Source organism: Ictidomys tridecemlineatus, chromosome 10, assembly GCF_052094955.1.
Source record: "Ictidomys tridecemlineatus isolate mIctTri1 chromosome 10, mIctTri1.hap1, whole genome shotgun sequence".
NCBI lineage: Eukaryota > Metazoa > Chordata > Mammalia > Rodentia > Sciuridae > Ictidomys > Ictidomys tridecemlineatus.
This window is the reverse complement of record NC_135486.1, coordinates 44,980,736-44,994,241: the sequence shown is the minus strand read 5'-3', so window position 1 is coordinate 44,994,241 and position 13,506 is coordinate 44,980,736. Positions and strand designations below refer to the sequence as shown.

The 13,506-nt window shown below is 42.8% G+C and overlaps 1 protein-coding gene across 3 annotated transcripts in view; it reads right to left on the bottom strand.

Annotated features, from left to right (window-relative positions):
• Positions 1-11,321, bottom strand: part of Tgfb2 (transforming growth factor beta 2) — an 84,745-nt gene extending 73,424 nt beyond the window's left edge. For 2 of the 3 annotated variants that reach the window (XM_021732985.3, XM_021732986.3), the window contains exon 1: positions 9,522-11,321. In XM_021732985.3, coding sequence (XP_021588660.1) covers positions 9,522-9,867 — 346 coding nt within the window. In that variant the 5' untranslated portion in view covers positions 9,868-11,321. The remainder of the gene's footprint in view (positions 1-9,521) is intronic. The other variant, XM_013362692.4, reaches the window with a different exon arrangement.
• Positions 11,322-13,506: the final 2,185 nt, after the last annotated feature.

The window sequence follows — 13,506 nt, the reverse complement described above, 5'->3', positions numbered from 1 at the left end:
GCAACAGGAAACATTTCAGTACTCATAAAACACACTACAAAATTACAATGATCTTGTTTTTTCAGATAAATTTTTGCAAAGGTCAGTGGATCCTGTGGTCATTTTAGTGTCCTTCTCACAACCAAACTCCGCATTCTTGTTCACAAGATGAGGTAACAAAGATGGCTAGAATAGCCTAAAGTCAGGAATGAGTGATTATCTGTGAACTAATTTGTCAAGACAGATGTGGTATTGGTCAGGGTGGTAACAGGGAAAGCCAGGTGGCCAAAGCCAAGGTTGAAGTCCCAGCATCTTTCATTTGCTTTCATGAAACCAGAAAGATGCTGTAGTATTTCCTGAAACAAACAACAACTCCAAGAAAGCAACCCCTTTTCTCAAATAGCTGCTCCATGATTTTTCTTTCAAGAACACAGCGTCACTTCTTTGGGAACAACTTGCTCCCCCATTACCAACACACAAGGACCCAGGAATTCCTGGGGCAACAAGGACCCTCTCCCAGGGAACAGAGATGTGTGGAACATGCTAGTGTGAAAGAAAACAGCTGCCTGTGGAGGCTTGGAAATGTGTTCAAACTATTTTCAGAAAATTTGGGCTTCACAACATCCAAAAAGCATTTTCCGTTTGCCTTCTGTTTCTCAGTCGCTGTGGTCAAAGGAACATCTAAGCCAAACATTTCTTACTTATCAGGCATAACAAATCCAAGTGCTCATTTTTGAGAGAACAGAGGAAGGGATGGTCCCAGTCCACAGAGGATCTCTTTCTCAGCACCATAAGGCTTTCCCTTCTTGTAAGAGACACAAAATCCAAGCAATTCAATTCCTGTCAGACAGCAATGCTTTCTCACATCAGTGAAGTGGTGTTCCTGGGTAGCCCCAGCAAAGCCAGAAGCTAACTCAGTTCTCAGTGAACACCTTGCCCTGCCAACAACGCTCTGAGGTTTCAGGGTGGCTTTGCTCTCTGATACCAGCACCCAGGTTTTCATTTCTCCTGTACAGTCCCTCCACTTTCCTTCATGCCGCTTCCTCTTTGAGACCTCTTCTCCTAATGTCACTCCATTGCTAAGGCCCTTTTCACCTGACAGCTCAGAAACTGCTGTGGCTAATGCTAGGTAATGAAGGTGAAATGAGGTCTATCCAAGTCTAGCCACAGCTGCCAAACCAGGCTCAGTCTTGGCTCCAAATGTCCTGGCTTCTTCCTCCACAGAGACTCTCGCCAAAGGAAGAAGGAAGAAAAGGAACCTGTGGGGAGGGGTGGGACTGGAAGGGCCAGGAGCAGCTGCATTAGGTGCTTCCTCACACGCCTCCTCACCAAGACTTTATAACCGCCATCTTCACCCAGTGAAGAAACTGAGCCAGGTCAAGTGAAGGGGCTCCAACCCCAGCTACTAGGCCAACAAAGGCAGAGCCCAGATCTGAACTCTGCAGGAAGCAACTTGAATGTCAATGAGACAGTTCTGATAACTCTCAAGGACAGAGCCAATCTGTAACCAAAACAGGACCACTTTTTAACCATTGTGACTATGGTAGGACATTTTTTTTTTTTTTTGTACTGAAGATTGAACCATGTACATGCTAAGCAGGCACTCTAACATGGAACTATATCTCCAGCCTTTTTAAAACTTTTATTTGAGACAGGGTCTCACTAAATTGTCCAGGCTGACCTCCAATCTGTGATGGTTCTGCCTCAGCCTCCTGAGTAGCTAAGATCACAGGTGTGCACCACCACACCCATTCTACAGTAGGACTTCTCGGCTTCGATGTTTCCCTTTTAACCTCTGAGATTCCTTTAGTGCAATTCCCTTGTTTGTTCTTCTTCCTTCTTTACTTATTGGATCTGTCCAGCTTTGAAGCCCATGCTCATGTATGGCACCATCCTGCTTTCCCAAACACAACTCTCTGAAAGAGACTAGAGGAATGTCCTATCAATCAAATCTGTCAAAAATTTATGGGGGAAAAAAAGTTACAGGGAAAAATTCAAAAATTTATCAATTGATAAATCTCCAATTTGGGGATCAATCAAATACAGAGATAAAAGCTGAATATGTTAGAGGTAGGGAAAATAGAGCCAAACTCATGTAAATTTAATTCTTGCGAGGAGAGTCACCATTCTGTCCCAGATGCACTGCATTATTTTTCAAGAGGTCAAGAAAAGTCATGTTCTCCATTTTCTGGGTTCTGTATTAGGGCTTCTATTCTGCATTATGGTTTCTTCTATCTGTGGTGACTGAAAGCCTTACTTCTATAACACATCACTGCTAGAAATAGAAATATCCATGTCCTCAGATATTAAAGGGAAAAAATATCAGTGCTAACCTCAAAGGGATGTTTGTGAAGATGAAGAAACTAGAACATACACATAAAGTATTTAAATCTCTGCAGAGGACGTATCAATAAAGGTTAGCTTTCACCATTATCATCACCATCATTTTCATTATGGTCTGAAAAATGGGCAACAGGAAATGTAAGGTCACAAGAAGCCCTAGGCTGCCTCTTAGCCCGTGATACCCATTAAGTATATCTTCCCTGAAATTGAAGGTGAGCAGATTTCAGTTCCATGTCACCTGGTCCAGACTCTTTGAACTCAGATCCTCTGGTGGTTCAGTCTTAGTGCTCATTCATCTGTTAAATATTTATTGAACAAAGACACTAAGCGAGGTTCTGTAAGAGTGCAGAGAAGTTAGACTGCTCAGTTCCTATTCCGAGAACATTTACAAACCAATAAAGAAGACAGCCCAGAGCACAGTGAGAAATTATGAAGAACAAAAGAGGCAGAGATAGAGATAAAACTTAAGATGGTGATGGTGCAGTATGAGAGCCAATTCAGCAAGACTAGGAAATCAAAGAAGGCCTCTTAAGGAGGTGACATCTTACTAAATAAGTGATAAAAGACAGATCTCACCTGGGCACAGTGGCACTCACCTATAATCCCAGTTACTTGGGAAGTCAAGGCAGGAGGATCCCAAGTTCAAGGTCAGCCTGGGCAACTTTGTGAGACCCTGACTTTAAATACATACATACATGCATACATGCATACATACGGGCTGGGATGTCATCAGTGGTAGAGCACCCCTGAGTTCAATTCCCAGTGATGCAAAAAAAAAAAAAAAGAAGAAATACTCCCAGTGGAAGAAACAGCAACAACAATGGCTCAGGAGCATAAAAATAAATGGCTCGTTTGTGTAAACCAAAGAAGGTGATATAGTGGGAATGTGATTTTCATGTCAGACTTTAGTAAGAGAAGGGGCTGAGCAAAGGTGGGGCCAGACCTTGAAAGGTTTTGGATGTCATCTAAGAAAGCAGAATCAAAGAAGCCTAAACTCTCAAGGCCTTCTCATATAGTAGATTACCAGCCCTGCCATTCTATGTGCCCTGACCATAAATAGCAAAGGTCACCTAAAGAACCAGGAAACTAGAGTGAACAAGGAAACTAGATTCACTGATTGGAACTTACAAAGAAAAAAGGGAATGGAAGTCTGAAGTGGAAGCAGTTTCCAGGCGTCATTTTTTTTAAAATCACATTTTAGTATCTCTAAAGTCCAGATTTTCTTTTATCATCAATGCCATCTTAGCATTAACTGGAGTGATACATCTTTCTCAGTGGCACATAAAATAACAGTGCATCTTAAAGCCAATGGTGTTTGCCATTCAGTGAATAAGAGCTGCCCTGCACAGCCCTGCTACATGTCCAACACAGCTGTGCCAGGTGTTTCCTTGTAAACATCATCTCAATCCTCTGCACCTCCAGGAAGCAGGTGGCCCAGTGAAGAAACTATGGCCCACTAAAGTGAAGTGGCTTCTGTCTCCCAGAGACTCAGCTGAGTGTGGAACAGGGACATGATGTATAAGCAGTAGACTTTCATGCATATCATAGCAAAGAGCAAGAAGACAAATCACAGGTTGGGAGGAAGAGGTTAGGAGCAAGCCCTGTGCTGAGTTAAGGCCACGCAGCCAATCCAGGCAGCAAGGTGCTGGAGAAGCGCAGTCAAACACCCATTTCTGGAGATCAGACATCAGAAAAAGAAACAAAATGAATGAGGAACAGAAGTAGCTAGTGGTTGGAGCCTGATGCAGATTTCATGTAAACAAATGACAGAAGCAAGCCTTTCAGTCTAAACAAGCCCATCAAAGAATCCCTAATGTATTATCAAACTTAAGGTAAAATACTTGGAGAACATCGAATTCCTAGGTTAAAAACTATTTGTTTAAAGGACACTCGAAAAACCAAAAGCACACCATGTGCTTTCAAAATGACAATGGAAATATTTGTTTATCTCAGCCAGGGCCATGTTTCATCAAGCTGTTCAGAATCTGCAAAATGGAATACACCCTAAAGCAGAAGGGCTGCCGAAGCAGGGAAAGCACATCTGGCAGATCCAAGTGATCTCTGCAGGATCCCCTCAGGACCGGAAATTCTCCATCAAGAGAGCAGCAAGGGCTATCTTCAGCACATTCTCCTGGTTGCAGTTCACCTTACTCCTGAACCTCCAAAGAACGGTAGGGGTGACATTGGGGTAGAAGTCAGGCCGGAGTCACACCCAAGTGGTGACCTGCACACCTCTCCCAGAGGTAGGCTCCTCCAGTCTATCTTCCGGAACCTTATAAAATTGCAGCCTGAAGTGTGTTGTAATCTCTGGGCAAAGGCCTAGGAGTCAATGAACTCCTCAGTTCTAACCCAGATTTGATGTGGGTTCAACAGTGAGTCATTAGGCTTTTTCTCACATTCCCGTTTCCTCTAGGAAAAATGATCTGTCATTCTTTCATATCTTTATATGGAAGATGCTGTGACTAGGTTACATCATCGTCTTTTCACCAGGGAGAAACTGTAATTCAAAAAGTGCAGCTCCTTGGGTAGTCCACAGGGGTCGCTGTGGAGACAGAGAGGACCCCAGGGTTCCTTCTAAGAGGTCAGGTGGTCCTGGGACACCCCTCAAGCTTCTCTGAAGACCAGCCTCTATCCAGCAGGGTCTCCTCAGGAGAAGCATAAGGCCAGCTGGCCTACGTTGGCAACAAAAACTATCTAACTGTTTCGGTTAAAAACTGAGGACTTTTTTTTTTCTAGTCTGAAAAGTAAAAAAGAGGAAATCCTGAAAGAGGAGAATGGGGCCTAACTTAAATGTAACCACAATTAGGTACCAGAGTTAGTACAAGCAATGATGCAATAAAAGAGAAGGAATTAAAGTTTGGTCTGTTGCACATAAATAAATCTTTCTGGAAGTCAAAGAGTTCATGTCTGTTCTTTGATCTCATCTCTCTCTCTCTCTCTCTCTCTCTCTCTCTCTCTCTCTCACACACACACACACACACACACACACACACATACAAACACAATGAGAAAACCTTTAAAAAAATAAAACAAAAATACTACATAAACCAAATATGCTACTGTATTCCAGCAATTGCTAACATTTTCCTTCATTGGGCAGTTGGCCAACAGACCAGCCATTTGTATAGAGAGAGACATATTCATGAAGAGAAGACTAAGTCACATTCCCCAAAACCAGTGTCATTGGTATTCATTTTATATTCCAAAATTTCACTAGGAAAATTACAGGAAAATAGAAAAACAGAATGCTTGGTATTAAATGTTTAGCATTTGTGTGAAACAATTACAAAGGTAACCTCATTGTGATTTTTTTAAGCTGAATATTTTAGTTTATCTAAATTAGTATGATAGAATAAACAAAAATGATTATTTTCTCCAGTTCCCTAGGTTGGCGATTCAACTCTTCATTAACACAAAACAGCTTATTTTACTTGAAAGGAAAATCCAAGGTAATTCCTCACTTCTTTTTTTGCTGTGTTCTGACTAACATCATACTGTTGCTGAGTGAGGCTACTCATGGAAGGGTCAACACCATTTCTTAACTAAATAAAAGGAAAATGTCAATGTCCCTAATGTAGGTGATGTTAAGATCACAATATTCAAGTATACACCATACAAAATGGTCTAATTAATATTCTATTTAATTAGATAACTTTCTGATTGTCATATTCAATGCTTTGATTTTAATATTATTTGGTCACAAAGATCTTTTACTTTTGTTATTACTTCTAAAATGGTACTACTAACAGAATTCAGTGGGCCAAGATAAATACCAGGGTTCCAGAGCTCCTAACCATGGGCAATACTGAAATTTGGGGCCAGATAATTCTTGATATATGGAGGAAGGAGGAGCAGTCCTGTGCTTTATAGGAAGGTTAGAAACATCCTTGGCTTCTACCCAATGAATACCAGTAGTACTACTCCACCCCTAGTCATGACAACCAAAAAATGTCTTCAGACATTGCCAACTGTCCCTGCAGAGATGGTGGGGGTGGGAAGGTGAGGGTTTCCATAGTTGGAACATTACTTGATTTGTTACAATGAAAATAGAAGAGAGAAAGAAACTGAAAACCTGTCTCTTCCTTTCTTTTTTTCTTTCTGAATGTCCAAGCCTGTAGACAGATGCTACTTTGATTCAACACTCTCTAAATTTCTAAAACCTGGTGCAGTGTCTTTTGAATTGACTTCAAATGGATTGTCAAACTATTCAAAGTTCACTTAATTCCCACTGGGCAAACCATCAGTAAACCTTAGCCTAACTCCACTTTGAGTCTTAAACTAACAGCATGTGAAAAGATCAATATGAATAAATTCAAAACTAATCAGACCCCTTCTTTAAATGTTGACACAGTATTATTTATATCCCATAAATACATTCTTGACTAAAATTCATACTAGGAGCTTGGCACCTGACCAGTTCTATTCATATTTACTGTATTTATATAGTACACTTAGCCAAGGATAATATTTAAGACAAAATATGCCTGAGGGCATATACAATATCTCTTATATTTTTACTTTTAAATCTCCACATTGCTAAAAATATTTAGTCTGAACTTCATAAAATGTCCCACAAAGGGCTATCAGCAATCTGTAGTGATATATAGCTCATTGAGTATAATTAGAGCATATTTGTAATACTTGAGCTGAAGTCACTCCCTGAACACTAATAAGTCGGTGGTAAAAAAATGAACCAGTGATCTTTCCCATGCCTTCATCTCTGAGACTTGTGACCCTCACCGGATCCACTGCAAGAAATGACAGGCGCACACCCTCCCTGCAGCAATTCAGTGACAGGCGATTTAAAAGCTAGGCAGAAAAGTCTGTAAGAGGGAAAGTTGGTATAAAAGCCAACGCTGTACTTTTAACTTGCTTTTAAAAAATATGGTGGAGTAATTTTTTTTCTTTTCTTACTTTTTTTTTTTTTTGGAAGAGTTCACTGTATTCCAGAATAACTAGAAAGTGCTGGAAAATCAGTTAACCTACTTTCTATAAAATGATCCACAGTTCTTGCACAGTAGTAACAACTCTGCTATTAATATGGTTTTCTGCTCCTAAACTTCCATACAGTCCACAGGCTTTTTACAGCCTGTATTTGTTTATTGAACACCGATAGTCTATTTTTTATCCTGATCTCATCAGAGGTTTTAATTTGTCTGGAAGCTGAGGGCAGAATGGAAAGGAGAACCCACACACTGGTCTTAGATGCCATATTCTGAAATCCTCCTAATAATCCAGGAATTTTTCCAATCTGTTGATGACCATGATCCTGGATTGGACTGTCTCAGCTCATCTTCATCTCTCAGACTTAAGAATGCTTGAGAGAACTCAGAATGAATGCCTTCTTGGATAACTTGCTCTTTCCACATCCATAGAATGGTGAGATCAGACCTCTCAGTGTTGTAACACATGGCAGTTCATTTGAGCTTTTGCATGTACACACTGAAGGATGAGTTATCCAGGTCCTACATAACATTTGCTTGTCTCCCCAAATACCAGTAGAACCAGTGCATGTGCTAGAGAGAGCAAACTGACTCAACTCTTTGTTCAGTCTCAATGGTTTTGGACTAAGTACAATGAACTTTCTTTCCTAATATCTCCTTGGCTCCATCCCAGATAGAGAGTTTTGCTTCCCAAGGGGAATAACCAGGGTGGAGTGTATTTTGTCATTGATGTTGTGGACAGTGCCATAATTACGATAATAAAATTATCCTGCTTGCCAGGATTCCCTGTATCTCTTTCTGCCATTGAATAACAAGAGAAGACAACTGCAGCAAAAGAAAGGTGTCCAGAAAGACTGGGGTTAGACATATGGGCAGACATTCCAAGGCCATTAATACAAGACATGGCAAGTCACATCGTTGAGACTTGTCAAAATAAAAATAAATATTAAAAAAGAAAAGCACCACCCAGTAATTAGAATTTCGGTGATAAAATTACCAAGATGGCTGTATTATCTATTTAGGCAAGACCCGGAGACTTCCCAAAGGCAGCCAGCAAGTATATAGGGCATGGAAAGGGGAGGAGAGAAATGGGCAACCAATGAAAAGTTTATGACTTAGGATTTGGAATACTCAAATGCTGAAGTGTATTTCACTTTTTTCTTCTAGTTTTTCCTGGTATTTAACCCTTTCAGGTATCACTGGCTGCTGCTGCTGCTGCTGTTGCTCTTTCTTTAAAGAAATCTGAGATAATTCTATACTACTCTCCTCCCCAAAGAACTCCACAATAAATCATTTCACTCTCAGTGCTACTGTGTGTGTGCCAGCCAGTTTTGAGGACACTGCTTTCAGGGAAGCATAATAATAATAATAATAAACATTATTATTGTTTTAAAATTAGCTGTCTTAGATTTAGGAATGCACCAAAGGCACTGCAGAAAACTTATGAAAGGGCAGGAGTACAGAGCTCAAGGTTTAAAATGATCAACGATAGACCCCTAAGAAAAATGACCTGCTACCCAGCGATTTTAAGAAGGCATGGTTGGTGAATTCTGAAAAAACAAAGTGGAGTAAAACCTTCTTAAAAAACGTCAGAAACGAAGCTGTTCTTTCTACCGCTCCAGGTGAAGTCAAAAGGGGACGTGATTACAAGGGTTTGCCTAGGGGGAATGTAAACACCTAGAGCTTGCAATAGATACATCAAGTACTGAAAGGTTTTTCGAGGAGTCTCCAAATCGGGTTTTGTTTTGGCGATGCTGACATTTTTAGGGGAGTGAGAGACAATAGAGGTGGCTCCGGGGAACCAGCTGATAGGTCGGCTCGGAAAGGGGGCGCCTTCCGGAGAGGCTAGTTTGGAGCCACTTTTTTTTAACCCTTCGTGCTCCACGCCAATGGGGCAAAGAAAACAAGCTACTAAGATCCTCTGAGTTTAACTCCTGCTCCGGGGAACGCCAACAGTTTGACAGAAGAAGGTTGCTTCCTAACTGGTGGCCGAATTGAGGATGTCAGGGAAGAGCAAAGGAGAATAACTCCTTAAAAAGGACCGAGGCGTTGGGGGAAGGGAGAGGTGGAGAAAAAAACACGGCAGACAGTGAGGGTCTCCAGCACACGACTGGATGGGAGGTGAATGGGACGAAGGACAGAACCGGAAAAGAGCAAACCCGGACCCAGAGAGGGAAGGGCGATTCCCAGAGCTGCTGCGGTTCTGAGAGCTCCGGGCCAGCGTTAAGCCTTGGGGAAGCGAGAAACAGTACTTACTTTCGGAGGGGAAGAAGGACGGCATGTCTATTTTGTAAACCTCCTTGGCGTAGTACTCCTCGTCGCTTCTCTCGCGCTCGCAGGCGGCCGCCCTTCGGCTCGCTTTCTCCTGGAGCAAGTCCCTAGTGCTGTTGTAGATGGAAATCACCTCCGGGGGAACCTCCTCGGGCTCAGGGTAGTCTTCAGGAGGGCTGGTGAGCTTCAGCTTGCTCAGGATCTGCCCGCGGATCGCCTCGATCCTCTTGCGCATAAACTGGTCCATATCGAGTGTGCTGCAGGTAGACAGGCTGAGCGCGACCGTGACCAGATGCAGGATCAGAAAAGCGCTCAGTAGACAGTAGTGCATTTTTTTTTGTAAAAAAAAAAAAAAAAAAGGTGGAAAAAAAGTGTTTTTTTTTTTTTAGGTTAAAAAAAGAAGAAGAAGAAAAAAAAAGAAATAGAAGCCAATAATTCTCAAAGCATAGATTGGGTAGAATTGTTTGTTTGTTTTTAATACGAAACTTTTGCAAACAATCGAGTCAATGCTGAGTAGAAAAATGTATCTTGCCTGAATTCCTTAAAAAAAAAAGAAAATGCAAGTTGTTCCAAAAGTGGAAATATTAATATGGGATGGGCAATGGAACCCTGACTTTACGGAGTAAGAAAAAGTTTTCTTGGAGCGACGAGATGAGGGGGGGGAAAAAGAGTCGAGTGGCTATTAAGCAGAAATAAATTTAAGAGGAGGAAATGGAGTTCAGTGTGTCAGTCTCGGGTGCCGAGTGGCGGATCTGAACTCGGCTCCTCCAGCCAAAAGGGAAGAGATGAAAAGTTCCCGGGGCTGGCAGCTGGCGAACTGTCGGGAGGGGCGTCGGGAGCGTTGTGAGCGGGCCGCCGATGCTGACCCGGGCTGTAATTAATGTATTTAAAGAAGGAGAGATTCGGCCGTGCCTTCCACTGCGGCGCTGAGAGCAAGAGCAGCAGCAGCTCCGGAGCAGAGGAGCGCACGTGTGTGTGTGTGTGTGTGTGTGTGTGTGTGTGTGTGTGTGTGTGTGTGTGTGTGTGTGTCCGCGCGGGCGCGTGTGCGTGCACGCGCTGCGGGCGAGCCTGGAGCGCCGCAGGGAGGCAGATGCGCTTCGCACCGCGCGTTGGGGACTCGCTCCGGTGCCGCAGGGCCAGCAGAGGCTGCCGAGGCCGCAAATTAATGCTCCCGGAGCGGCGCGCTGTGGCCTACACCCGGGCCCTCGCGCGCCGACCCGCTCGGTTACTCCACGTTGCTGCTGCTGCTGCCGCGCCGCCGCCGCCTCCTGCAAACGCGTCCAGCCTCCAGCTCCCTCCTTCTGCTCCTCCTTCTCCTCTCGCTCCAAAGGCCAACCCGGCAACTGACGATCAACCGCCCCGGTCGCTTTCACCCGCTACGGACTGCAACAGCAGCCCCAGGGACGCGCTGGCTGCGGAGCTTTATTCCTAAGGGAGTTGCGTAGGGGTTCCCTTGGACTCCCACCCTTCCCCAACTGCTCCTGGCTTCTATCCCGCTTGGACTTTCTGTCTAAGGTTAGATAGGCACTTGCCGCCCTGAAATACACTTTCTTTCTTTTTCCTCCTTTCTTTAGCCGGCCAGCACCTCACTTTATCCCAGAATGGCTCCCTAGACCGTTATACTAATGTTCTCCATCCCTCTCTCAATGCTTCTTTCATTTGAGCCCTTGCTCTGCTCCCTGGCTCGCTCTCTCGCCTCCAGTCCTCTCTCTCTCTCTCTGGTCGGGAGCTTCTGGAGCTCCGCTCGGGGCGAACCTTCTGCTGCCAGCAGATAACATCACGATCTTGCCGGGAGGAGAGATTTATAAGTTCTCTCCGAACCACGTGTTTGCCTTCAACAAAGTGACGTGCTAGGATTACAGTCAGAAGTCCTCTAGTTACTTAGACCACGAGCTCTCCCGAACTGTGAGGGGGGTGTGGAAATGGGGACGGTTGTTGGGAAGGGAGGGAGAGTGGAGCGTGCGCCTTGACAACAGTGATTTACGGTTATTTACTGTCCATAGGCATTTTGGCTGTGTCTATTGAAGGACGTATATCAAGCATTCCGTTTTTACTTAGTGTGGTTCATTCGCAGCCTCCTAGATTGAATAGCTGGCTCTGGAATTAAGTTTTCTCTTCTGTATTCTGTGCACGCGTGTACACACACACACACACACACACACACACACACACACACACACACACAGGAGGAAGCAACAGTGCACTGAGGGCTAGGCTAGCCCTGAAAACATGCCTTCCAGTCTGATTCTTGACCTATCCTTAATTTTGTGGATTTCATAACTGGCTGTTATTCTGAAGCCTTTTAAAAAATTATTAGCTTGTTGTTTACAACCTAATCCTCCGTTTGATTGTGAGATGGTTGGAAAACAGAGATCCATCTTTTTTTTTTTTAACCTAAAGGATGTTATGTTTGTTTCACTATTTTGAAGGCATGGATATCATCTTCTTAATTTGCTGCCTAGACCATTTCTTGTATGGCTTTCTCTTCTTCTTCCTAGACTAGACATTATCAACCAACTTCATTCTTTCCACGGTTTATATCCAGGAAACTGGAATTTTAAGCGTTTGATGTCTACTGTTTTACACTACTCATAACTTGACATTTTCTACTTCAACCTTGTCCAAATTAATGAATACAAGCATAATTCTTGCCACTGTTCAATTTTCCCTTTTTATTTTACCTTTAGTTGCTCAAAGTCAACATTTTAATTTTAGCATGACTCTGTGGCCATACTGACTAGACAGATGATTTAAACTGGAAACTCTGTTGAGTTTTCCCCCAAATTCAAGACCTCTAGATTACTCCCTAGTCCAGATATTCCCTAGTTCAAACGTTTCAGAAAATTCCTTGTGATTTAAAGCTTTTGGGATTTAAACTTTAGATGTGTATGGGGCCTATATCAGTAGAGGACTGAATAATAACAATAACAGCTAACATACATCACACATAGTAATGTAGGATATTATTATCCACATTTTGTAGATGAAGAGACTGAGGCACAGAGAAGTTAAATATGTTGTTTGATATCACAGTAAGTCAGGCACGTGATGTACACCAGTAATCCCAAAGACTCAGGAGGTTGAGGCAGGAAAGATAGCAAGTTCAAGACCAGCCTTGGCAACATACCAAGGTCTTGTCTCAAAATAAATAAAAGGGTTGGGGATGTAGCTCAGTGGCAAATTGCTCCTGGATTCAATCCCCAGTACCAACCAAAAAACAAAACAAATTACAAAAAAAAAAAAAAAAAACAGTAAGTGGTAGAGCTGGATTTTGCATCAGAATCCACTACATCCTTATGCATTGTGTACTTTTAAGAAACCCCGATCCCAGAATACTTTCTGACAAACAAGAATTCTATGGTCAAAAAGTTGGGGAGATATAGGATACTCTCTTGCCCTTTTAGAGAATCATAATCCTCATTATTACATTAAGAAACTCTGAAAATTGTGCAGTAAACTTAACTCCCTTGAAGATGGAGGTTCATAGTGAAGCCCTTCCTTCACTTTAAGTGAAGTCATTCCTTTCAGTCTGAGAGCTGCAGTAATCAAGCTATATAGAAGACAAAAAGTGAAGATTCTTATGGCTGGAGCAATTATAGAACAAACAGCAGGAACTACAAAAGAGCTGCGGAGTACGATGTCACTTTGGAATATGGTTGGCTTCCTGAGTTAGCTGTCAGCATATTCCATCGAGGATGTGGGTTCAGCTTCCCGTCAAGTCAGTGAGCACTCTCACTGTATTTAGAGACTACCTTTGTGGTATTTACACAGATGCACCTGTTTTTTCATGGACTGTGATCAGAGTGTGGGTAGAGCAGCAAAAGCCCATCTATACTTCTGGAAAACAACATAAGCCATAAGTTCTTCTGATAACCACCCCCTTCCCAACATAAACATCCACACTTGGTTCATAATGCTTAGTTTGTTGAACACATATTGCTTACTTAATGCCCCTTAGACCTAAGACCTC